The 25,246-nt window shown below is 42.6% G+C and overlaps 1 protein-coding gene across 1 annotated transcript in view; it reads left to right on the top strand.

Annotated features, from left to right (window-relative positions):
• Positions 1-25,246, top strand: part of TMEM63A (transmembrane protein 63A) — a 184,228-nt gene that overhangs the window by 23,936 nt on the left and 135,046 nt on the right. The window contains exons 2-4 of the mRNA XM_030195716.1: positions 3,071-3,279; positions 23,938-24,017; positions 25,053-25,122. Coding sequence (XP_030051576.1) covers positions 3,085-3,279; positions 23,938-24,017; positions 25,053-25,122 — 345 coding nt within the window. The 5' untranslated portion in view covers positions 3,071-3,084. The remainder of the gene's footprint in view (positions 1-3,070; positions 3,280-23,937; positions 24,018-25,052; positions 25,123-25,246) is intronic.

The following is a 25,246-nucleotide window of genomic DNA, read 5'->3' as shown; positions in this document are numbered from 1 at the left end:
CTATTAGCCTATAAATTTACAAACGGCAACAACTTTCATCTAAGTAACCATACTTGGACTCAAACTCCCTCATCAGATCACAGTAAACTTGAGTTCTTCCTCTATTGGAGGGAAAATAAAAGATCAATGAAAAATAAAAGTACTACGATTCCTTACAACACTAGAGGAAAAATAAATACCTCAACGTTCTTGTCTAATGTCTTGAATAATTATAGACAGTTAACATTTGATACTCAAGTTTCCTCAGTAATCACAAAATCTTTCAGGTCTCTTTGGAAACTGAAAAGGATCAGACCCTATTTCTCATAAGAAACATTCAGACTATTGGTGCAATCATTAACATTATCCCATTTCGATTATTGTAATGCCATATATGCTGGCTGTAAGGAGTATCTTGAGAAAAACCTCCAGCTCAAAACACTGCAGCCAGGTTCATATACAAAATCTCTTCAAAGCGAGAATCACCTTCAAATTATGTTCCTTTATCTTTCAAATCCTAAATGCCACAGCTCCAGACTATATGGTACCATTAATAAACTTACCTCAAAGAAACACTAAATATGAGGCAAGAAACTATCTCAGACCACACCTCCCAAATTGCAAAAAAGTGATCTACAAAACTGTCCACTCTGCAGACTTCATTTACCTAGGAACCAAATAGTGGAACTCCTTCCACCCAAAATAAGAAATATACAGGAATATACTAGATTCCGCAAAATCCTCAAATCGTTCCTTTTAAGAACAACCATATCTCAAACAACTAATTATTACTTGAATTGGTTATTACTCTGTTTACCATTAACTTTCTCTTTGCTTCATGTTCAATTTCTCATTCATAATAGATTTTCTAAATGTTAAACTTCCATATGTTTAAACTTCCCAGTATTGTTGTGAATTGAGGGGTCCCGCCGAGCCCCCCCAAGAAGGCTGGAGTGACCTTAAATCTGACTCCATCTCTAAATAGCAGCAGTACTGGAGTAATCAAGGAGTTGTGAAGTACTAAAAGGAATTGCCACTGAGAGAGACGTTAGGTCTAAGGAAAAGATACCAGCCTTATGACAAACTGGATTTAGATTACAAGTTATACAATGCAGCGAAAGATAGCCTGATACAGCAAAAGCATTTATACTTACAGCCTTTGAACATTAAGTGAAGCCCACAAATCATCATTTGGAATGAGGAGTTTATTTGCCAAGGTAAAAGTCAAATCAGTGATTGACAACAGGCACATACAATCAATTAGTTATAGGAATATAATAATCCAGCTGCAAACAGGTGTTAGCTAGTTCCTAATCTTTTTATAATTTCTCTTACCAATTAAAGGTTTTACAAGGGAAAGCAATTAGGTAATTTGTCAATTCTGCTGGACACATTGGTTTCCCTTGGAGAGAGAGAGAGGCAACCCTTTTCTCTCCCTAACTTAAACCAGGAAATACCCTGATTTTTATAGGTGCCCTCAGGATATGGATAATATGACAGTAGATATACCTGATTGGATCTATCCTAATGTCATGGTTGTCACTGATTGGCTCATGCTAATGAGTAGCTTCTATCTTGCTAACATGGTTTTGTCTTTAGCTCGCTTGACCACAAATCTTAAGCAAGACCCTGCATCCAGCTACACCTTTCCTTTCTCACACCATGGCTGACCACAATCCTGCTCACAGGAAAGTCTCCCTCCCCTCTTGGACAGCTAGTTCCCTATTTTCTTTGCACCTGGCATGACTCACTCATTTCTCAACTTGTTTTTCTAACTTACATTAGAGAAAATTCCACTTTGTAACAGATACGGCTTCCATTTTGTGCTGAGATACTCCATTTTGTTTCCATATCTATTGACCTAACTTTTCCTAATTTAGCTTATTTAGGCCTCAATCCGGGCTACAAACTAGGCCATACTTTTCCAGTAAGCTCCCAGTTATGTCAGCCATCAGATTTCTGACTCAGCCAAGGTCTGTAATAGCCTGAGCTCTATGACTGGGCCCTCCACCATTCCAGTGGGGGGGGGGGGGGGGGGGGGGGTCTCTGGCTGTACCATAATTATACAGTATGTTTATGATATTGTATTGTAAAATTGGATTCTTACAACAAATTACTTTCTTATGATTATTCTTTGTTATGTATCCTATACTGTTTATTGTGAGCCACATTGAACTCAGACTTGTTTGGGATAATGTGGGATATAAATGTGACAAAATAAAATACTCAGGCCACCATGGCAGTTAGTTTGGCACAAAACATTTGCAGGAGACAGAAACAGACTATCTGTTGTTGCCTGTGTGCTTAACATTTTGTTGAAATTCTGGGATGCTCTGCTTCTTGGGTACCTCTTGGAAAAATGTTCAGTGATTTAGTAATACATGAAGGAACAGGCCAGCAGGTGCAAAACTGGTGGATGGATATTGTTGCACTTGATTTGAAATGGAGCAGAGTCTGAATGGGTGGATGAAACATCTAAAGGGTTACAGGGATGATGGGATGGTTTTAATTCCCAAATGAATTAAATGATGCAGAGAGAGCATCCGCTTGAGTTTCATCCAAGCACAATAATAGTGTTATGTAGTGGCTAGACTATGGGTGGTATATATATTTTTAGTGTTTCAAAAGAGAGAGGAAATGCCCAGGTAATTGAGATGGAAGGCTTAATAGCCAGAGCCCAACAGCAGCTGGTTATGATGGAGGGGGAAACTGCTGAGCCAGGTTAGCATATCCACGCAGCCTTGTCTGAATGATCACAGTGCTCATTTTACTGAGAAATTGCCCTTATCATAGAAAAGGCAAGGATAACTGGCAGTGTTTCAGCTTGATGGTGAGGAGATAAGAGGAAGTGGTGACTGATTATATTGTGCAACCTGAGAAAGATCAGAAATTGCAGAAAGGAAAGTGGAATCAGCTGACAAGCTGGGATAATTTCATGAACTTTTGGGTTAGTGCTGGTAAATATGCAGTAGATTGGCTTTGTGGGAATTCTGAAACCAAATCTGCTGGGTGAATTTCTTGAAGTGGGTTGGGAGGCACTGTAATGAAAATTGTGTGACTGTGTATCTTCTGCTCTGCTTCCTCTTTACAGATTAGAAGCCAAAGATGGGTTTGCTGCTGAAGCCCTCGGCCCGTTCCTCTGCCTTCTCCTCCTGGTCCCATACTAGAATTGGAGTCATGACAACAAACAGTTCAAACCAGGCTTACTGCTACAGCGCAGCCCAGGGTAGTACTGTGCTGCAAGGGGTGACCTTCGGGGGAGTGCCCACTGTCCTGCTGTTAGATGTGTCATGTTTTGCGGTAAGTCTCTGCCTGTGGCGAGGCAGAAGCTCTGTCCTCAGCTCCTAGCTTCATTCTGCTGCTTAACTTTTGGTCATCATTCCTCCCCAGCTCCACTGTGGCCTGAGGATGGTCAGTCACACAAGCACAGCATTGTGGCTGGTAAACTTGTTAGTGGCAAATCCCGTGAAAGAGTTTTCCACGAGCCAGCCTACTGACTCCGTGGCGTGTGCTCTGTTTCCCAGGCCAGTAGGGCTGGGGATATACTGTAGTGTTTTCCATCCCTCCACAACATGGACATAAAACAGTCTGTTCTAAGCAAATCCTTTTTAGTATTTTTAATGAACCTCTAAGAGTGGGAGCATAGAATTTTGTATATGCAGTAACATTACAAGTCAGGTTCCTATTATGGCAGTACCATATCAAACATGTAAATGGCAAGTGACCGACTCACCTGCAAATGCGCAGTAGAGACTTCCCTCTCTGTCCCGCCCTCGCGTCAAGACGTGATGACGTCAGAGGGCGGAACAGAGAGGGAAACGGAGTCGGACTGTCGGACACTGCCGCCTGGAAACGAACATCGCGCACACCAACCTGCACCCTCCCCCCCATCCCCGCTGCCGCTCCGTATCGGGCCCGATCTGCTGCTGCCTGCAGCGCTTCCACACGGAGGTGAGAGGCGCTGTCAGGTCAGTGCAGGGGGGAGGGAGTGGCGGCGAGGAGGGTTGCTGGAAATCTCGCCCGTTTTAACGGGCTTAACGGCTAGTTTAAAATAAATAGCCTGTGTTTTAGAAATAGTTATTGTATAGTTAGTTCCGTAATCATAGCTTCTTACAGTGTATGACCTTAATTGCCCCCCTCCCTAAAAGGTTGGGGTATTTACTGACTGTGCTTTACCATAGGGCCCATTTTTTTTGCAATAGTCCCTGTGTTAAATAATGTGTTAATAACAGTGCAGACTGTCAGTAAATGACCTCTCCCTTGGGTCATAGTCTGCGCAAGTCACTCAACCACTGTCCCAGGTACAATACTTAGATTTGGGGCCCACTAAGGCAGAGAAAGTACCTGCATGTAAGAAATGTAAACCTGAGGCAGCACAAGCCTGAGGACTAGACCTGATGCAGATATGGTTACTGGTTGTATTTGGATGATAATTGCGCATTCACTTGATAAAGAGAGACACACCTGCTCTTGAGTGGGGAAATGCAGATCACACCGAGTGCATAGACATAGCCAGGGCGCAGTTTTTGCAAAGGCTTAAGATTAAGGTGGATGGATACTAGAGAACCTCAGACCTTTCTCAATCGGTGAGAGCTCCAGCAGTGATCAGTGACAAATCTCTGCTCTGTCAGAAATCAGGAGCAGCACCAGCTTCAGGGCAGGCTCTTGAAAGTATTGTTGCCAATGTGCAAGTGCTTCATTATTTTATATATTTATGCTGGTGGTTTTTGGTAAATGTTTTTCCTATTTAATAGCAAACATGAACTTTTTAGGTTCTTATATAATAGTTCTGTATTTCAGATCGGAGAGTGTTGGTGAGACCTCTGATACAGGTACTGAAAGGGCTGCAGGGCTAGAGATGTCTTAGTATTCTCCCTGGACAAGCAGTGTGTGAAAGGATTTGATACACCGTGTTTCTGTGGTACGACCAAAGCAGTTTACATAGTGTATTCGGGTACTTTCTCTGTCCTTAGTGGGCTTACAATCTAAGTTTGTTTTTTTTATACCTGCTGCAATGGAAGGTTAAGTAACTTCCCTAGAGTCACAAGATGCTGGAGTGGGAATCAAGCCCAGTTCCCCAGGATCTCAGTCCACTGCACTAACTAGTCAGCTGCTTCTCCTCCTCCTCCTCCGCCACGCTCCCCATCCTCCGTTTAAAGTTCCTACAATAATAGTTCCTTTATTTCTTAAGCAGAAAAGGTTCATCACAGTCCACAATGTAAATATTGAAATCTTCCTCATGGTTAATTTCAAACAAACATCCTTTGTTGGCCTTCTTTTCTCAGCTGGAGCGCACACAGCTCCTTCTCCAGGCTACTTGTGCATTGGTAGGAAAATAATGATTCACCTTGTTTGTATTCCTTCAGGAGGTTGTATCTCTTCTGAAGAGCTTTGCCACTGTTCAGGCACCTCCATTTGCCTTGCTGAGAGTTCCTCTACCTCCTTAATTTCTGATACTTTCTTCCAAGCAGATACTCCGCGCTTTGCCCACCCTTTCTTGTTCATTCATTACTCCCTGGGAATTGTGAGCTCTCCTCCCTTCTGCCCTGATTGAAGTAGTGGATGTTTCTGGGCCAAGCAAAAGAGCCCAGCTTGTAGCCCCTCCTTTTCTTTTCCAGTTCTTGAAGGGCATAATGACCTTTCTCCTTAGCTCTTGAGGTTGTCCTGGCTGCAGTCCCCTTCCTTTTGCCTTCTGTGTGCTTGCTGAGGACAAGATTCACAAAGCTTAATGTGCTTAGAACGTTTGCTTTAGTAGACCGGTTGGCCTGTCTAAAGCAAACATTTAGTGTGCAATGCCCAAAGGGGTTCTACTACTACTACTTATCATTTCTAAAGCGCTACTAGACATACACAGCGCTGTACACTTGAACATGAAGAGACAGTCCCTGCTCAACAGAGCTTACAACCTAATTAGGACAGACAAACAGGACAAACAAGGGATAAGGACAAAGAGTAGCAAGATTTCGGAATCCCAAAGAGTAGCAAGATTCCAGAATCCCAGAGTAGCAAAATTCCATTCAGAATCCCAAAGAGTAACAAGATTCCAGAATCCAAAAGAGTAGCAAGATTCTGGAATCCCAAAGAGTAGCAAGATTCCGGAATACCAAACCCTACTACTACTACTACTTATCATTTCTATAGCGCTACTAGACATACGCAGCGCTGTACACTTGAACATGAAGAGACAGTCCCTGCTCGACAGAGCTTACAATCTAATTAGGACAGACAAACAGGACAAACAAGAGATAAGGGAAAATTAAAGTCAGGATGATAAAATAAGGGTTCTGAACAAGTGAATAAGGGTTAAGCGTTAAAAGCAGCATCAAAAAGGTGGACTTCTAGCTTAGATTTGAAGACGGCAATAAAGGAGAGAGCTAAAGAGTGGAGCAGTACTTAGTCAAATTTTAAGAATGATCCTAATAAGCCAGCATATATCAAGCAGCACTGCAAGCCTAAACAAAAAAAAAAAGTAACATTTTGTCTACATCCAAAGCACTCAGTCTGAATTCTGTACACTACATCTCCATATTTACATGCATTTATTTAATGACATGCGAAAAGGCAAACTCCTGTATCAAAAAAAGATGTAATGAAATTAATTAGCAGGAAATGTCCTCCCTAATTAGGTTCTGCGTCCCTTTTATCGTTCCCTGTAGCAGCTACTGACTACCTTATGCAAATGCATTAAAATGAGCATTCCGAGCAATGCACAGACCTGAGTGCCTACCTTTTAATAGAAACATAGAAAAATGACGGCAGATAAAGGTCATATGACCCATGCTTTGTAACCACTAATTCTTCCTGTTCCTAAGTGATCCCACATGCTTATCCCATGAACAGTCCTCGACTCCACCACCTCCACCGGGAGGCCATTCCACGCCTCCACCACCCTTTCTGTGAAATAATACTTCCTTAGGTTACTCCTAAGCCTATTCCCTCTTAACTTTGTCATATGCCCCCTCATTCCAGAGCTCTCCTTCATTTGGAAAAGGCTCTCTTCCTGTACATAAATGCCCTTGAGATATTTAAACATCTCTACCATGTCTCCTCTCTTCCAGCGTATACATGTTGCGGGTCATAAGCCTGTCCCTATAATTTTTGCATTCAAGACCGCTTACTAATTTTGTAGCCGTCCTCTGGACCGACTCCATCCTGTTTATATCTTTCCATAGGTGGGGTCTCCAGAACTGCACGCAGTACTCCAAATGAGGCCTCACAAGAGACTTATACAACGGCACTATCACCTCCTTTTTCCTGCTGGTCATGCCTCTCTTTATGCACCCAAGCATCCTTCTGGCTTTGGCCGTCGCTTTTTCTACCTGTTTGAAAGCTTTAAGGTCGTCAGACACAGTCACCCCCAAGTCCTGCTCTTCCTTCGCACACTGGAGCGATACAAAGGCATTATAACATCCTCATTTTTACATAGTAGATGATGGCAGAAAACGACCTGCATGGTCCATCCAGTCTGCCCAACAAGATAACTCTATCCCCGCCTCCCAACCACAAGCCCCGCCTCCCACCACTGGCTCTGACCATATAAGTCTGCCCAGCACTATCCCCACCTCCCGCCACCGGCTCTGCCACCCAATCTCTGCTAAGCTCCTTAGGATCTGTTCCTTCTGAACAGGATTCCTTTATGTTTATCCCACGCGTGCTTGAATTCTGTTACCGTTTTCATTTCCACCACCTCCCGCAGGAGGGCATTCCAAGCATCCACTACTCTCTCCGTGAAAAAATACTTCCTGACATTTTTCTTGAGTCTGCCCCCCTTCAATCTCATTTCATGTCCTCTCGTTCTACCTCCTTCGCATCTCCGGAAAAGGTTCATTTGCAGATTAATACTTTTTGTTTTCCATTCCTTTCCTAATAATACCTAACATTCTATTTGCTTTCTTAGCCACAGCAGCACACTGAGCAGAAGGTTTCAACGCCCATTTTTGGTATCTTCAATGTCTTGGGTTCCACCATAACCTGGTTATAACAGTTCCTTGACATTGGCATCGAGGTCTGCATCAACATCGCACTTTGCACCTGCATCGGGAGTGTCAGTAAGCATGGCTGCTGCTAGACCCTTAGACATTGGGACCCAAGACATTGAAGATACCAAAAATGGGCGTTGAAACCTTCTGCTCAGTGTGCTGCTGTGGCTAAGAAAGCAAATAGAATGTTAGGTATTATTAGGAAAGGAATGGAAAACAAAAATGAGGATGTTATAATGCCTTTGTATCGCTCCATGGTGCGACCACACCTCGAATATTGTGTTCAGTTCTGGTCGCCGCATCACAAAGATATAGTGGAATTAGAAAAGGTGCAGATGAAGTTCAGTGTTGACAAGTGCAAAGTGATACATGTGGGTAAGAGGAACCCGAATTACAGCTATGTCATGCAAGGTTCCGCGTTAGGAGTTACGGACCTAGAAAGGGATCTGGGAATCATCGTGGATAAGACGTTAAAAACTTCTGCTCAGTGTGCTGCGGCGGCTAAGAAAGCGCACAGAATGTTGAGTATTATTAGGAAAGGGATGGAAAACAAACACGAGGATGTTATAATGCCGTTGTATCTCTCCATGGTGCGACCGCACCTCAAGTATTGTGTCCAATTCTGGTCGCCGCATCTCAAAAAAGATATAAAGGAAGTAGAAAAGGTGCAGCGAAGGGCGATGAAAATGATAAAGGGAATGGAACGACTTCCCTATGAGGAAAGGCTGAGAAGGTTAGGGCTCTTCATCTTGGAGAAAAGGCGGCTGAGGGGTGATATGATTGAAGTCTGCAAGATAATGAGCGGATTAGAGCGGACAGATGTGAAGCGTTTATTTACACTTTCAAACAACAACAAAACCAGGGGACACAAGATGAAGCTAGAATATGGTAGATTTAAAACAAACAGGAGAGAGTTTTTCTTTACTCAGCGTGTAGTTAGACTCTGGAACTCGTTGCCGGAGAATGTAGTGACAGCAGCTGGCCTTACGGAATTTAAAGGGGGTTTGGACAGATTCCTTAGGGAAAAGTCCATCGAACATTATTAAATTTTTTTTTTTTTTTTTGGGGGGGGGGGGGGGTTGCTGGGTTCTTGAAGCCTGGATTGGCTGCTGTCAGAGACAGGATGCTGGGCTTGATGTACCCTTGGTCTTTTCCCAGTATGGCCGGTCCTTATGTACTTATGAAAATGATAAAGGGGATGGGACGACTTCCCTATGAGGAAAGGCTGAAGCGGCTAGGGCTCTTCAGCTTGGAGAAAAGGCTCCTGAGGGGAGATGTGATAGAGGTCTATAAAATAATGAGTGGAGTTGAACGGGTAGATGTAATGCGTCTGTTTACGCTTTCCAAAAATACTAGGACTAGGGGGCATGCGATGAAGCTACAATGTAGTAAATTTAAAACAAATCGAAGAAAATTTTTCTTCACTCGTGTAATTAAACTCTGGAATTCGTTGCCAGAGAATGTGGTAAAGGCGGTTAGCGAAGTTTAAAAAAGGTTTGGACGGCTTTCTAAAGGAAAAGTCCATAGACCGTTATTGAATGGACTTGGGGAAAATCCACTGTTTCTGGGATAAGAAGTATAAAATGTTTTGTGCTTTTTTTGGGATCTTGCCAGGTATTCGTGATCTGGATTGGCCACTGTTGGAAACAGGATGCTGGGCTTGATGGACCTTTGGTCTTTCCCAGTATGGCAATACTTATGATTTAGTGGAATTAGAGAAGGTGCAGAAAAGGGCAACAAAAATGATAAAAGGGATGGGAAGGCTGAAGTGGCTAGGGCTCTTCAGCTTGGAGAAAAGACAGCTGAGGGGAGATATGATAGAGGTCTATAAAATAATGAGTGGAGTGGAGCTGGGTAGACGTGAATCATTTACTCTTTCAAAAAATACTGGGACTAGGGGGCTTACGGTGAAGCTACAAAGTAGTAAATTTAAAACGAATCCAGAGGAAAATTTTCTTCACTCGTCGTGTAATTAAACTCTGGAATTCGTTGCCAGAGAATGTGGTAAAGGCGGTTTGCTTAGCGAGGTTTTAAAAAGGTCTGGATGGCTTCCTAAAGGAAAAGTCCATAGACTGTTATTAAATCGACTTGGGGAAAATCCACTGCTTATTTCTGGGATAAGCGGCATAAAATGTATTGAAATTTTTGGGGATCTTGCCAGGTATTTGTGACCTGGATTGGCCACTGTTGGAAACAGGATGCTGGGCTTGATGGGCCTTTTGGTTTGTCCTAGTGTGGCAACACTTATGTACTTATATACTTATGGCAGATCTGGTTCCCTCTACTTCTGAAGTTGTCCTCCGAGGAACCGTGGAGATTGGAGTGTTTTCTGACCCTCATAACTTGGAAATAGGGATCTCTTCTATATCCCAACCGTCAATCTCTGGCTCTCACAGCTTGGATGTTGAGCATACAATTTGCTTCCTTAAGTCTTTCGGAGGGTGGCTTCCAGGAAAGATTCTGTTAAGAGGTGTTATTCTTTCAAATGGAGGAGGTTTGCCATCTGATGCGAGAGCAAGGCCCTAGATCCTCTTGCTTGCCCTATACAGACCCTGCTTGAATACCTTCTACACTTTTCCAAGTCTGGTCTTAAGAACAACTCTGTAGTGTTCACCTTGATGCAATTAGTGCTTATCGTGTAGAAGGTAAGCCCATCTCTGGACAGCTTTAGTTGTTTGATTCATGAGAGGTTTACTTTTGTCAGCGCACCCTGTCAAACCTCCACCAGTGTCATGGGACCTCAGAGTTGTTCTCAGCCTCTGACTTTCTGCCATCTGAAGTACTTGACCTGGAAGGTCATTTCTTGATGGCTGTTACTTCAGCTCGAAGAATCAGTGAGCTTCAGACCTTAGTAGTAGGTGCTCCTTATTCTAAGTTTCATCACAACAGAGTAGTCCTCCGCACACACCCCAAGTTCCTGCCAAAGCTGGTGTCAGAATTCCATCTGAACCAGTCGATTTATCTTGCTAGCATTCTTTCCCCGACCTCATGCCCATTCTGGCGAGAGCACCTTGCACACCTTGGATTGCAGGAGAGCATTGGCCTATTATATGGTGCGAACCAGGCCCCACAGACAGTCCGCCCAGCTTTTTGATTCTTTTGATCTCAATAGGATGGGGGCCGCCTTCGGGAAACACACTATCTCTAATTAGCCAGCAGATTGCATTTCTTTCACTTATGCCCAGGCTGGGCTGACCTTAGAGGGTCTCGTCATTGCTTATAAAGTCAGAGCCATGGCTGTGTCGATAGCCCATTTGCGGTTAGCCTCCATTGAAGAAATTTGCAAAGCTGTGATGTGGTCTTCAGTCCACACAGTCACATCTCATTACTGCCTGGAGCAGGATACCTGATGCGATAGTCAGGTCGGGCCATCAGACTGTGTTGCAGAATCTGTTTGGGGTCTAGAATCCAAATCCACTCCCCTAGGCCTGTTTTATTCTGTTCCAGGCTGCACTCGCACTCAGTTGGTATATAGTTTCAGGTTAATCTGAGTTCTGTCCTTGCCATTGCGAGAACCAGTTAATCAGTGCTTGTTTTCCATGAGCCTGGATGCTAGGGATTCCCCACTTGTGAGAGTAAATAGACATGCTTGTCCTCGAAGAAAGCGAAGATACTTACCTGTAGCAGGTATTCTCCGACGACAGCAGGCCTTATATTCTCACAATCCCTCCCACTTTCCCTTGGAGTTCTACTATTTTTCATTTTTATTTTTTTGCTGTACTATATAACTGAGCTCTCCGCATTCTCGTGGCGGGCGGAAGGCAGTTGCACATGCGCGGTGGAGTGTGTTTTGCGCTCCACAAAGCTCTACTTATGCTTGTCAGCGTCATCCACTTGTGAGAATACATGGCCTGCTGTCCTCGGAGAATACTTGCTACGGGTAAGTATCTTACAAACATGCATGCAAAGCGATGCACAGCTGTTTTCCGAGTGACGCACAGAAGCATCCCCTACCTTTTTACTGTGGAAAATTTAACTGGAAGTTTGGAGCTGTTGGTACCTGAGAGTTCTGTTGCATGTAGCTGCTCCAAGGTCCTCTCACACTCCTGCAAGAGAGAAGGATTTGCAGGGAGAAAAAAGACATGCAGGAGCAGCCCTGCTGGCACCTAACCTTCACCTCACCATCCTCCCAAGAACAAAAGCCTATCGGATAATTTCATTTTAAGATTGCTGACTGCGGCAGTGAAGTGGGGTTGGAGGCCCACAGTGGTTTTGAAGAAAAAAAAAGTGGCCAATGTAACGCCTTTCTGACTGCAACTGCAGTCGGACTAACTGTGCCAAGCTCTGGATCCAAAAAGCTCCAGGGGCCCCATTGTAACCTCCCCCAAACTGACCCGAGGGTGGTAGGAGAGATAGGTCTCCACCCCTGCCGAGCCCTAATGTGGAAGGGACAGATTCCTATTGCTGAGAAGCAGCAGGAGATGAAATCCTGAAAGGAGGCAAAATTGCCATTGTTTCCGCTGAAATCAATGGCACTACATTGACACTGCAGACCTTGGTATGCTGATCTCTGGCGCCTGCTGATAGGCGACCTCCCCCCCTTCCTCTGCCCAGGGGTTGGGTTCTGCTTTGGCAGGGTCCAGCAGACATGGAGGATCTGGATCCCTTTTGGTTTACGGTGCTGCCATTGAAAGGCAGTGCTTAGAGAAGTATGGTTTTTTTTCCTTCCAGTGTTTGCTACTCTGCTGCAGTCCAGGAAGACCTCCATGTCCCTGGCTTATGTCAGGATCTGGTAGGTTTTGAGTTCTGGTGTGGGGAACGGGCCCTTCCCCCTAGAGGGCTCAGGTTTCCAGGGAAACCATCAGAGGTGGAGGAACAAAGACACCAGTATGAAAAATCAACAGAATAAGAGTAGGGTATCTGATGGCACTTCCATCCAGAAACAAAGTAGACGTAGAGTCCAAATCGCCCAAAACATTTTATTAAACTGAGGACACAACTTCTGGTTGAGCCTTTATGCTGGGCAGACGCAAGTAAAGTCGCTCTGCCTGACAACATGTTCTTTAGACCCTTTCCCCTCGAGCTGGCTGAAACTCTCCCATTATGTTCTCACGCCCCTCTTTCACCATGTGACTCTTAGCCTAACGTCCAGACCAATTCCCCCTGCTTGGATAAAGGCTACTGTTAAGCCAGTGCTGAAAGATCCATCCAGTGACCCCACTGTCCCCTCTCTTTACAGGCCTATTTCCAACCTTTGTATTGTCTCCAAGGTCACTGAGAAAATTGTCTTCGATCAGCTTTTTTCTTTCTCTGATGTCTCAATCCTGCGCCCCAGACAAACTGATTGTCGTTCCAACCACAGCACAGAAAAAACCATCACTTCCTACTTAGTGAACTTCACACCATCTTAGGGGAAATTTTGCTCTTCTGTTGTCCCTCAACATCTCTGTGGCCTTTGACCTGGTCAACCACTCTTTCCTTCTATCTTGCCTAGAGGCCATCGGCCTTATGATACTGTCCTTTCCTGGTTCACCTCCTACCTTTCGAGCTGATCTTTCTCAGTCTCCACCTGTGTTTCCACATCTGCTGACTTCCCCTTAAATGTGGGGTCCGTCAAGGCTCTGTCCTCTTTCCTCTTCTGTTCAACATCTTCCTAAGTCTACTAGCAACTCTTCTGCAAGATTTCAACATTCACTTCTTTATGCAGATGGCATTCTGCTTTTCTTTCCCACTACTTTTCTTTCCCACTACTTTCCCTGTCCCCAATCTTGGTCCGCTACATGCACTCTCTGACTGGCTTCTTGTCCACAGACTTGTTCTTAATGCTGCAAAGACCACTGCTTGCTGGATTATGGGCTTGCACCCCACTCCCTTATCCCCCTGTTCTTTAACCATTCTGTGACATTGTTGCCACCTTCTGCTATTTGGGAGTTATTTTTGACTCTCTCGTCTTTCATTTGAACACCGGGTCTCCCATGTGGTTAAATTAGGTTTCTTTTGGTTACGTCATCTCTGCTCAATTCACAAACTCTTAGACTTTGCCTCTATGCATACCCTACTCCATGCCTTCATTGTTTCCTGTCTAGACTACGGCAATCCTTTTTTACACTGATGTCACCCAGATTCAGCAACGCTGCCTTCAGAACTCGGCCGCCTGTTTACTCTTGCATGCCAAAAGATATGACTTTGTCACTCCTTTGTTCCTTTAGTTACACTAATTATCTCATTTAGGTCCTGGTTTAAGATTCTTGTCCTTACCCACAAGGTCTTCCACTCTGGTAGCCCCTCATTTCTCTCTTCTGTCATCATCCCCTACACCCCAGCCCATTTCCTAGATGGCCACCAGTCTCCCCAGTTTGCACACTACGAATCTACTAGGTGGTCTTCTTTCTGGCCCCCAAACTTTTCAGACTGAAGAGAAGGGGGAAGGTCATTCTACTTTCTTTCCTCAGATTCAAAACATACCTCAAAGCCCATTTTTTTCAGGATGGCCTTTGATTCCTCCCTGGACTAATTTGACCAGTGATGGCTATGTGATGAATAAATAAATATGATTTTTGTTGTTGTTTTTGCTTGTTTATGGCTTCATGTTAACCGCAAGCAGCGCTGTAACTAATGTGATATTTTTAAAATAGCGACTAAATAAAATTAATCGATCCCTGGTATCTTATCTTTTCCTCTCCTTTCATGGGGCCACAGTTACCTTCTCCGTCTCTTTCCCTTCCTCTCCTTTCAGTCCCTTCCTTTGACTGTTTGGTGGGCTCTCCTGATTGGCTGTCTGCCAGGGAGCCAATGAGAAGCGCTGCTATTGGGGACCCTGCTGAATATTAGCATGCTCCCCTGAGGCACCCCCTTCCTCCTCCTCCTCTTTCCCCCCCCCCCCCCCCCGTGAAGTCGGTCCACAAGTCCCAACTAAACCTATTACTACTATTGGGAATACATTAGAGCCCTGTCATACACAATTTGGGCAAAAGCATTTCTCATGTGTAGAAGGGAAAACACATCTCTGGACAGCCTTTGATGGTTTGATTCATGGAGAGCTTGCTTCTGTCGACGTCTTCTATCATGCCTACCTCAACATAGTATTAACTCTGCTGATGAAATGTCCTTTTGAGTTGCTCGATAAGAAATACTTGACCTGGTAGGTGGTGGTGTTGATGGCTGTGGTTTCAACAGTAATTGAACTCCAAGCTCTAGTAACTGATCTGGCTTGTATTACAGTTTATTTAATGGGGTCGTTCTGTGCACTCATCCCAAGTGTCTTCCTAAGATGGTATCAGATTTCCATTTTGACCAGTCTCTCATCCTGCCAACACTTTTTTCTTTTTCCCTAGGCCTCACGCCCACAAAGTGAAAGCACTCTTCAAACATTGGATTGCAAGAGAACTTTGGTTTTCTCTTCTCTTTGAAACGGACTAAAGCCTTTACGTCCACCTAAGCTTTTGTTTCGGTTAGGGTAGTATTTTAATGCCCCTCTCTACGCCCCGGGGAGACCCTTTCCCACGGAAGTGTACAGAGGGTTTGTTCTTCTAAGATCTTTTTAACCGCCTCCCTGAATTCCTGTGAGACCCCTTCCCAAGGGTATTGCTGTTGGGGAGGCATCAGAAGGCTCAGTTCAAATCTAATTCCCATGACCACAGCTTTCTGTCTATCTGGATTTAAGTGAATCTTTGGCCATTTATGTTCCCACATATATTCTATTGAAAACCAACCCAAATTAGTTCAGGGAGTGAGTGTCACTTGTGTGTGGATTACTTTGTAGAACAAATGACAGGTAGAGAATGAATAGAAATAAAGACAGAAATAGTTTACAGAAATAAGGTTTTTTTTTATTCTTACCAAAATTAAGTCTTCAACTTGGTACATTCATCAGACAGATTCTAGGTTCAATTGCACAGAGCTCTGCCGTCGGAGAAGCGTTGGGGAAAGTTCCAACTATCTGTCTAATTCTCATCTCTTTTATAGGAGCTGGTCTCAATACAAGTCTATGGCAAGACACTTTTTTTTCTTAATATTGCACAACCTCTGAATCATACTTTACAACCGGTCAGGTGCCCATCTTTCCGTTTTAGCTATTGCAAGTTATTGTGCAATTTCCTTTTTTGTCAACAACTTTTTTTTTTATGAAGATATCTAAATATGGATATACCAATTTCATATCATCTTGTGATCGGGGTGCCAACTTATTAAAAACATTCTCTATCTTACAAACCAAACTCTTCACCATTTTTGTCTCTAATTTCTACATCCTATGTGTTGCACTCAATTTGAAAGTTGTACCTGGTTTCAATAAGACTCACCAAGCAGTCCTGCTCTTGCTGGCTCTCTGCCATAAGGCCATCAGCTGCTTATCAGGCCTAGTTAGTGCTTTTCAGCTGGTTAGAGCCGTGCAGCCTGGCCCACCACCATTCCAGTGGATGGATCCCAAGCTGGGACACATATTAACTTGCAGGAAAAGCAAGTCCTTGCTCAGTCAGTCATAGATTTTTAAACCTAGCTGGTATTTTTACAGCCTGAGTCCTAAAATCTGGCCTTCCACCCTTCCGGTGGGCATCCAGTGAGGGCCTCTTGCTGTACTATAATTATACATTCCTCACTTGTCACCCCCTCTGGGGAGGGGTGACACAAAACTAGTTTGTCACAATCTATTCCAGAAGGTGCCAAACTATCAAACGAAAGGACGAGTTTTGCTCTTATGGATTGCTAGCAGATATTATGCAAGACAGGAAACTTCATTCTTAGGTGATATATTTTTGGGCATATGGAATTCCCTTTATATTACCCAACCCCTTGGGCCTCAATCCTGATGTCATCTCTCTTGAGACTTACTCAAACCTGTAGTGAGAAAGGTTTTATGAATGGGACAAATCCATGAGTTCATCTACAAAATCCCATGAAGTATAGGTATGCGGGTAATAGCAATTTCAGGTGGATCATACTAATAAACACTTTCAGGTCTTTCTATGGCTTCTATTGTATCTGCTGCATAGTGCATGGGGAGATAATCTAAGGTACCTATCTCAGTGATCTTGGGAAGGAATAGTGGTTTTGATTAAGCATTGTTATGGGCTCAACAAATAGCCCACAAATCATAATTTGGAATGAGGAGTTTATTTGCCAAGGTACAAGTTTCATCATTAAGTGAATACGGTTAGTACTCTGATTGCAGGCTGTTTTAGGTTGTAGGTATTCAGAATCCTTAAACAGGTCGGAATTCCTGGACCTTACTATTACTCATCATTGGCATCCAATCATGAGCACTAAAAAGTGGATAGCAAGTATGAGGTTACCTAATACAGCAAAAAGGGTCAATCCTAGGAAAATTCATATTAACAAAGGTCATGCATGGATCTTGACATATGCATAATGACCTGGAGGTATGGGAAGCATTTCATATATCCTTTACCCCACTTGGAGCTTAGTCAAACCTACAGAAAGACATGCAACTTAAGTAAGCCTACACCAAAGTTAAACAAATGCATAACTGGTTGATACTAACAGAGTTTACACCTACATTATGATATCATAGCCAGTATTAGGGTTTGATGTTACCCTTGTATCTGAGCAATATCAACTTCAATTCAAATTACATAAATAGAAGTAACGGGGAAACTCTTAGAAAAACAATAAGAACAATAAAGGAAATAAAAATAAAACCTTTTCAATATATAGACAAGATTACTACTAAACTGAAAATAAAACAAAATATGAATCTATAATGTCCATAAACAGCAACAGTAAATCTCAAATTAAGTATCAGTTCTGAATTCTCTTTCATCGATCATGGTTGAGGCGGTGGAAGCGCTGAAGAATCTGGACGGAGATCTGGAAGATCTAACAGGGCTGGGTTTTCAGGCTGGCCTGCTGAAGGAAGTGGCCAGTCTTGAGATGGTTAGGCTGGTAACATCTGGTTCTGCGGCTGAGTAAACCTGTATATCTTTCACATGGACCCAAGACTTGTGGTCCAGTAGTTTGCAAGGTGCAAAGATTATTGCCACAACCTTGGGGGATCTAACATCATTTGGGCCTGGATAGATCTTGAAGACGTACTTGTGGTGTACAAACTTGGATCTTTCCATGTCTTTATTCTAGGCATATACCATCAAGTCCATCAAGAGTCAGAGGCTGGCAAAGGAATAAGCAAAATGCCTGAATGATACATTGCTATATCTTGGTGGGCATAATCAGTGTGAATTGAATAAGCAAAAATAATATATATAGATGTCAAGAGACGTGAAAGACAATGTAAACATGGAAAAAACAGTGCTAATTAAGTGCAAAAGCAAAAGGGAAACCATAAGGGTTCAATAATGAAAAGCCAATTTACATAAATAGCACTAGTATATATGAAATTATATCTCCTGATTGGTAGGGGTCAGAGCTTCAACTTCAACCCTCTTAATACTAGGAATTGGGATTTGCATAATATATCCCCACTTCTGGCTTGCATAATGTGCAAGACAGATTGGTAATTATTACGAAGAGATGATCCTATAACAATGGTAAAGTTTATGGAACAAAAGAAAAGGGTACAAAAAAAACTAACAATAAAAATTGATTGTTCGAGTTATTGATGTATGGAGGGGCAGGAATATGGTGAACAAAAATAGTCATAAGGCACGGGCCCTAGTCCTGATCGCTATGCCTATGTCCAGTGTTATCGCTTCCAGCAATATGGCCATTATGCCCGTCAGTGTTCACAACCACCACGGAATCTGCCCCGAGCTGAAGTTCGGGCAATGCGGCTATTACGCAGCCGTCTGTTCACGACCACGACTACGCGTACCTAGAAAACACAGATCTCAAAAAAAAAAAAATTTTAGAAAACCACCCTGAAGGGTGTAAGGTAAAAATAGGCTTACAAAAAAAAAAACAAAATAAAAATAAAACAAAATATTATACATCTGAATTGTAGCAAGGCATATTCAGATGGCAATGCAAGAAAAAGGTTCCTTGAAAAAGATAAATTGAAGAAAAAAACTTTCAAAAGTGCAGCCACCCTTGATTGACCTTCACATAGAGTTTAAGTAACCCTTTTCAATCAGTCAAAGAAGTAGGAAGAAGCATAGCGCTTCAAGACAAAACCACCACGTGGCAAGAGTTAGTTGAAGCAAGGTTTTAGTCAAATACACAAAGCATAAATTCCAGGACCGCTGCACACAAATAATCTACACCAGTTTTCTCACAATCACTCGCAGTGAAAGACAGAGAGATAAAAATCGCAATAGTTGGCATTCCAGGGGTTATTATGATAACCTATGTTAAATAGAAAGGAATCAGAAAGTGGAGTGCATAATTTTCCCTATTTATGTCTGAAAGCTTCACCAATTCTCCGTTCAAGAATACTACAAAATCTATGATCAGCGCAAAATGTTCCCCCAAATGGCCAGTTCAAGGGAATATTTCTCACATTTATTCCATAGAACGGATAATGGTTATTAAATATTTCTTCTTTCTTAGACAAGGAAATAATGAAAAGCTTTCAGATATCACACACACCATAAAGAGATTTTAAAAATGAAGGCTTTATAATCATGGGAAAAAACTAAAGAAGTGAATGTCACATCAATTTAAACTGCGCAACAGTTAAAGCAGAAAACATGTTAACAATGAGCAATACACAGCTTTTATTTAAAAGGGATCCCGTATAGCGTAAAATGGCATAAATAAGTCAGTGAAGGTATATATATAAAAAAACATAAAATGAACATCCTCTGGGGATCGCTCATCCCTGCAGTTGATGAGAACTCCCCAGGGAAGGTATGCATAAAAGCAAATAAATAGCTTGCTGACTCAGTTAGGTCATTTGTATGGTACCATAAATATACACTTGCAATTAAACCTAGAGAAATATAAAATAAAGACAGTAGCCATCAACAAACATACACTATTTGGCTAGCAGGTTTGATGAAGGTTATCTTATTGCTTCCAGTGTCAGATCTTTGATAGCATCAGTAGTCAACTTGAAATAATCCCACGGAGAAAATTTGCAGAGCTGTGACATTGATATCTGTGCAAACATTCAGAACCCAATACTACTTAGAAAAAGACGAATCAGTCTTCCAGAATGTCTTTGGGGATTAGAAAAATCTTCCCCCAGCCCATTTATTTTCTGTTCCTTAAAAGGGAAAAAGTAGAGAGAACAGTCTAGTTGCCTCTAAAATTATGTTGGTATCTGACTGTTGCTGTGACTTATTGTTCCCCTTTTCTTCTTTGAAGGCAGCCTGAACTAGGGAATACCGTGCTGGTCCAGGTGTTCTCAAAGGATAGCAGGATACTTAAGAATATAAGAATAGCCATACTGGGTGAGACCAATGGGCCATCTAACCCAGTATTCTGCTTCCAACAGTGACCAGTCCAGGTCACAAGTACTTGGCAGAATCCTAAATAGCAGCAACATTCCATGCTACCAATCCCAGGGACAAGCAGTGACTTCCCCCATGTCTGTCTCAATAACAGACTATGTACTTTTCCTCCAGGAACTTGTCCAAACCTTTTTTTAAACCCAGATATGCTAACCACTGTAACCATGTCCTCTGGGAATAAGTTCCAGAACGTAACTATTCATTGAGTGAAAAAATATTTCCTCCTCACATTCCTGCCAACCTCCCCAAGGAGGAGTTTTCTACTCAAGCTAAATTAATTGATTGATAGCGATTCCACATGAAAGCAATAGGCAGCAAGTGGCATATGTACACAGTGAAGTGACTCAGAAGCTAAGCTGGAGAAGCTTTCGTGTGTGGGCTTCATCATCCCGCTATCCTTGAACACCTTGAACTTAGTTTAACCTTTGTTTCAGGGGTGGGATGACGTAGGTTGCTAGATCATGCTCAGTGGATATTTCTGCCAGTTCGTTGGTAAAAATGACCCGTCATCCTGATATCCGTAGACTGGATTTCCAATGTTGGCATCCATTTCACCCTCCCTGCAGGTAACAGTACCTACTGATAGTTCTTTGAATTTCTGGCTGTCAGGATCTATTGTTTGCTTTGATTGTAGCTGTTCCTTGCTGCCACCCTAGGCGACTGTCTAGGCTGCATAATAGTTAAGCTGGCCCTGCCTTCTCTTCCATGACATGGCAGCAATAGGAAAAAAAATTCCAGGCATGCACTTGAGGTTCTTCTGAGGTTCTGCTCCTCAATTACAAGCTTTGTTTTACTAAGGGAACCTATGCAAGAATCAGGGTCACCATGGGGCTCTCAGCATGACACTACATGAGTTTTCTTTTACGTTATGGATATGAGCTTTCCTGGATCACTGCTGTATGACACAAGTTCCAGGTTGGTGCCAGTGTCAGCACCAGATAGGGCATTAAATTTGGTAAAGAGAAAAACAGGAAAAAAAAAAAAACCCTATGTGGACAACAGCAAGCAAAGAGTAGGGGTGAACCAAAGAATCTCCAGCAGCCAAAAATGGATGACCAAATCTTAATTAGCAAAGCACCTTGTATAAGAAGACCCGACACAGGACTATGCTTCAGGGGTCCTGTGGTTTGTCCACTGCAGTAACAGATCCTAAATAAAGGTTCTGAGCAGTTACTGCGTGGTAAATGTCAGTGACAATCCTAATACATAAAACATTATGCAAGTGTAGGTGAATTGATATTAATGAGGTTTTTAGCTGTTCCCTCCAATACTTAGAGAACAGTGCACAAAACAGAGCCTGCCTTAACACTGGAAACTACTACTACTACTTAACATTTCTAGAGCGCTACTAGGGTTACGCAGCGCTGTACAATTTAACAAAGAGAGACAGTCCCTGCTCAAAGAGCTTACAATCTAATAGACAAGTGAACGGTCGGTCCGATAGGGGCAGTCAAATTGGGGCAGTCTGGATTCACTGAACAATGGGGCAGTCTGGATTCACTGAACGGTAAGGGTTAGGTGCCGAACGCAGCATTGAAGAGGTGGGCTTTAAGCAAAGACTTGAAGACGGACAGGGAGGGGGCTTGGCGTAAGGGTTCAGGAAGGTTGTTCCAAGCTTAAAAGTGGTGCTGAAGGGGTTGAAGAGAGAATTTCTGATGCTTTATGGCTTAAAATCTGCCAGTCTGGAATGAGAGAGGGCAGAGGGGGTTGAGGTGTCTTATCTGCTTGAGCTATGCCACCCGAGACTGGAGACAACAGGCAGTAAAAAGCTCTGTCCTTCTGTGCAGTGCTGGAAGATTTGCTGGAGAAATTACTCTGGAGAAGAAATTTATCTTTTGCATAGTAACATGCGCTGCTGCTGTTGCTCACTTCCAAACACATGCAAAATAGGCAGCTCTCCTCGCCAGACATGCACACGAACTGCGCTTACTGCGAAACTCTTGTGCTCGTGCGCCAGGCACATTCCTTAACTTCCCAATGCTCAACGCTAGCAGTGCACATATAATTTGCATGTTTTCTTTTCTCTTTTCTGTGCTGTTCCAGTGGTATGGAACAGCGCCCAAGTTTTGAGAATTGGCCAGCTGGAGAGTAGGGATTTGGCTCCTTATTAGCAATGGATCAGACAATGTAATTCAGTATTGACTGACCTACTTAATGCATATTTAGCATCTGGCATCCCATCTGTTTACTTGACATTTCAGGCTATTATTGACTTCTTCCCTTTGTACTGTCTTTCCATCAGCTCCCTGTAGATTGTCATTTGTAAAATTAATACGCTGATGTTTGCATTTACATTTCTTCATGAAGTGCTGCCATATTATTTGACAACTGTTCACTGACGGGCGGCTTCATTCAATGAGTGCGATTCTGTTTCAGGTCCCATCATCAAAGAAAGTGAGGCTAAAAAGGTCTCTCAAAATGACCTCTCTAGTATGACTCCTATTCTACACACCCTTCTATCTAGTTGTGATCTGTTCTGGAAATTAGCACTTTCTGTTGTACATCTGTTTTTTAGGATTATTATATTCCTGGAGTTTTTTTGTTTTTAAGAATTAAGCTGAGCAGTCCCTGCTATGGCCTCTAATAAATGTGGATAATGTAATACTGTACCTTTTGTAATATTTCTGCAGGGCTTTTTCCTTATCAGACTCATCTGTGGTGTCCCGAGAGCTTTAGCAAGATCTGAATAATGTATTGGAAACAGTTGGAGGAAAGCATGTAAAAGGACAGGGTGTCCTATCCAGACTTATGCTGTATTCACCTAGCACTGTAAGATCTTCATTTAATCTAATACAGGAATTTATAGCCCACTTAACCATAAAAATAGGTCAGGGCAGATTACAACATAATAAAAGAGCTTTGTTAATGCAAGACAATACCATATTAATACAATATATTACAGTACTAGTCTTTGCATGCATCATAATTTCTGTGCCTAAGGAGATTCTTTTTAATCTATTCTATAGGAATTTAAATTCCGATTAGTCATGAGATCTGGGCAATGATCATTATACTGACTGTTCACTTGTCCTTTAGATTGTAAGCTCCTTGAGCAGGGACTGTCCTTCTAAGTTAAATTGTACAGCGCTGCGTAACCCTAGTAGCGCTTTAGAAATGTTAAGTAGTAGTAGTAGTAGTGAAAAGAATCAATTTATAATAGAATTTTAAAATTCCTTTCTAAACAACTTATACAGAGAATTCTCTTATTGAAGAAGCTAGTCCATTCCACCAATTTGGCCCATGTTTTACAGTTGTTTTCCCACGTTTATCACATAGTCCAAGATCTTTCGCCCCAAGAACTTGTAAATCTAATCTCATTAATAGGTCTTGATTCCTGATAAGGTTTATACAATGAAATGGAAGTACTTGGATAAACTGGGCCATTTCATATATGACTTTAAAGACCAATGAGAACAATTTAAATTGAATTTGGACTTTCACTGGAAATAGGTGCAACACTAGCAACAGAGGGGTTACTCTAACCATTTTTTTTCCTACCCATTATCATTTTCACTGCTACATTTAGTGGCTGGGGCAGAAACAGTAGACTCTGTGATCAGGGTGACTGTCCCATAGTAGTGGGAAAAAGTTTGTCCAAGACAGGTTCAGGAGAAAAAGAATGAGAATGTGAAGGATAATTTTCTTTTTTTCTCCCTCTCTCTCTCTCTCTCCAGTTCTTAATATTGATATTCTCAATCATCAGGAAACGATTCTGGGACTATGGTCGCCTTGCTCTGGTGTCTGACGCTGATAGGTGAGATGACGATCATTGACTGGTTGTTTTCTGCCCAGCATTCTCCTTTTAAATGTGATCTTTCAGTAGAGAGGGTTGGATTCTGGTTTTGTCAAAACTCTTAATGTCCAAAAAAGTCAGACAGCTTCCCCAAAGGCCAAAAGGTTTTCCAGAGACAGAAGCAAGTAAAGCCCCAATAGCTTTCACCATGACGGCATGTATCTTCAGGGGTCTTTGTAGCACTGGAAATGGTGTGCAGTAAGCCCTTTGTAAAAGGACCCTTAATGTGTCTTAATTCATCAGTTAGTACACATTAAATCAATTTAATGTGCACTAAAAATTCTCTATTAAAACAAATGTGTGAAACTAACTGAAAAAAAGAAAAAACACTTCAAGGTTATGGAAAAACAAAACACCAAGTTTTTCTTGCCAGTGCATATTCAACTACATTCAACTGCTATTTTTGTTTGGAGGGGAGTGGGGCTGGCAGATAACATTCCTCTTCTATACAGATCTTGAGTGTCATGTGCTACTTCTGCTTGTTTATGTGATAGGGGCTGTGTTCTCTTGTTGCACAGTGAGTGACAGATATTCTGCATATGCTTGTCACTGGCAGTCTGTATTCTCCTCCTGGACACAGTCTTGGCATGGAACAGATCATCTCCCAGGATAGCTGCAGTGTCTCACCGAGACTGACCATGGATGGCTGTTGCATGCACTTACTGTGAATGGGGCATCCCCTGCAAGAATCTGGTTTCTTTTCTTTTGACCCGTTTTGCAAAAATGGGAGCACTTTTGTCTGTTAACCCAAGGTTACAGAGGCAGGAAGATCTTAACACTGTCACCCCTTCAGAATAGGTTCTACTGACGTTTGGGATGACACAGAGCACGCATCGAGCCATGTGGTGAATTTAGAAAAGCATTTCAGCCCAGCACCCACTCAGTTACTCTTCCATAAGCAGACTGCTTAGTGAGCTGCTGAAAATGTGAATCATTAAGTATAGCAGGAGTAAGAAAATACGATTGTAATAAATGTATTATTTTTTAATGTTTCAGTGCTCCTTATCCGAGATACCGCAGATTACCCTCCTCTTCCTCAGGAATCGATGAACTGGAAAATGACAGAGTACGTATGTGGTAGATTCCAGATGCAACCAGAAATGCCAGTCTTAACTGTTGTCTCACTAGCGCTTCATCTCTTTCTTGCCTCTGTTGCAGTTCTCCCTGCCATGCAATTTGCAGTCTCAGAT

This window comes from Microcaecilia unicolor, chromosome 3 (assembly GCF_901765095.1).
Source record: "Microcaecilia unicolor chromosome 3, aMicUni1.1, whole genome shotgun sequence".
In the NCBI taxonomy this organism is placed as follows: domain Eukaryota; kingdom Metazoa; phylum Chordata; class Amphibia; order Gymnophiona; family Siphonopidae; genus Microcaecilia; species Microcaecilia unicolor.
This window is presented reverse-complemented; position numbering and strand designations above follow the sequence as displayed.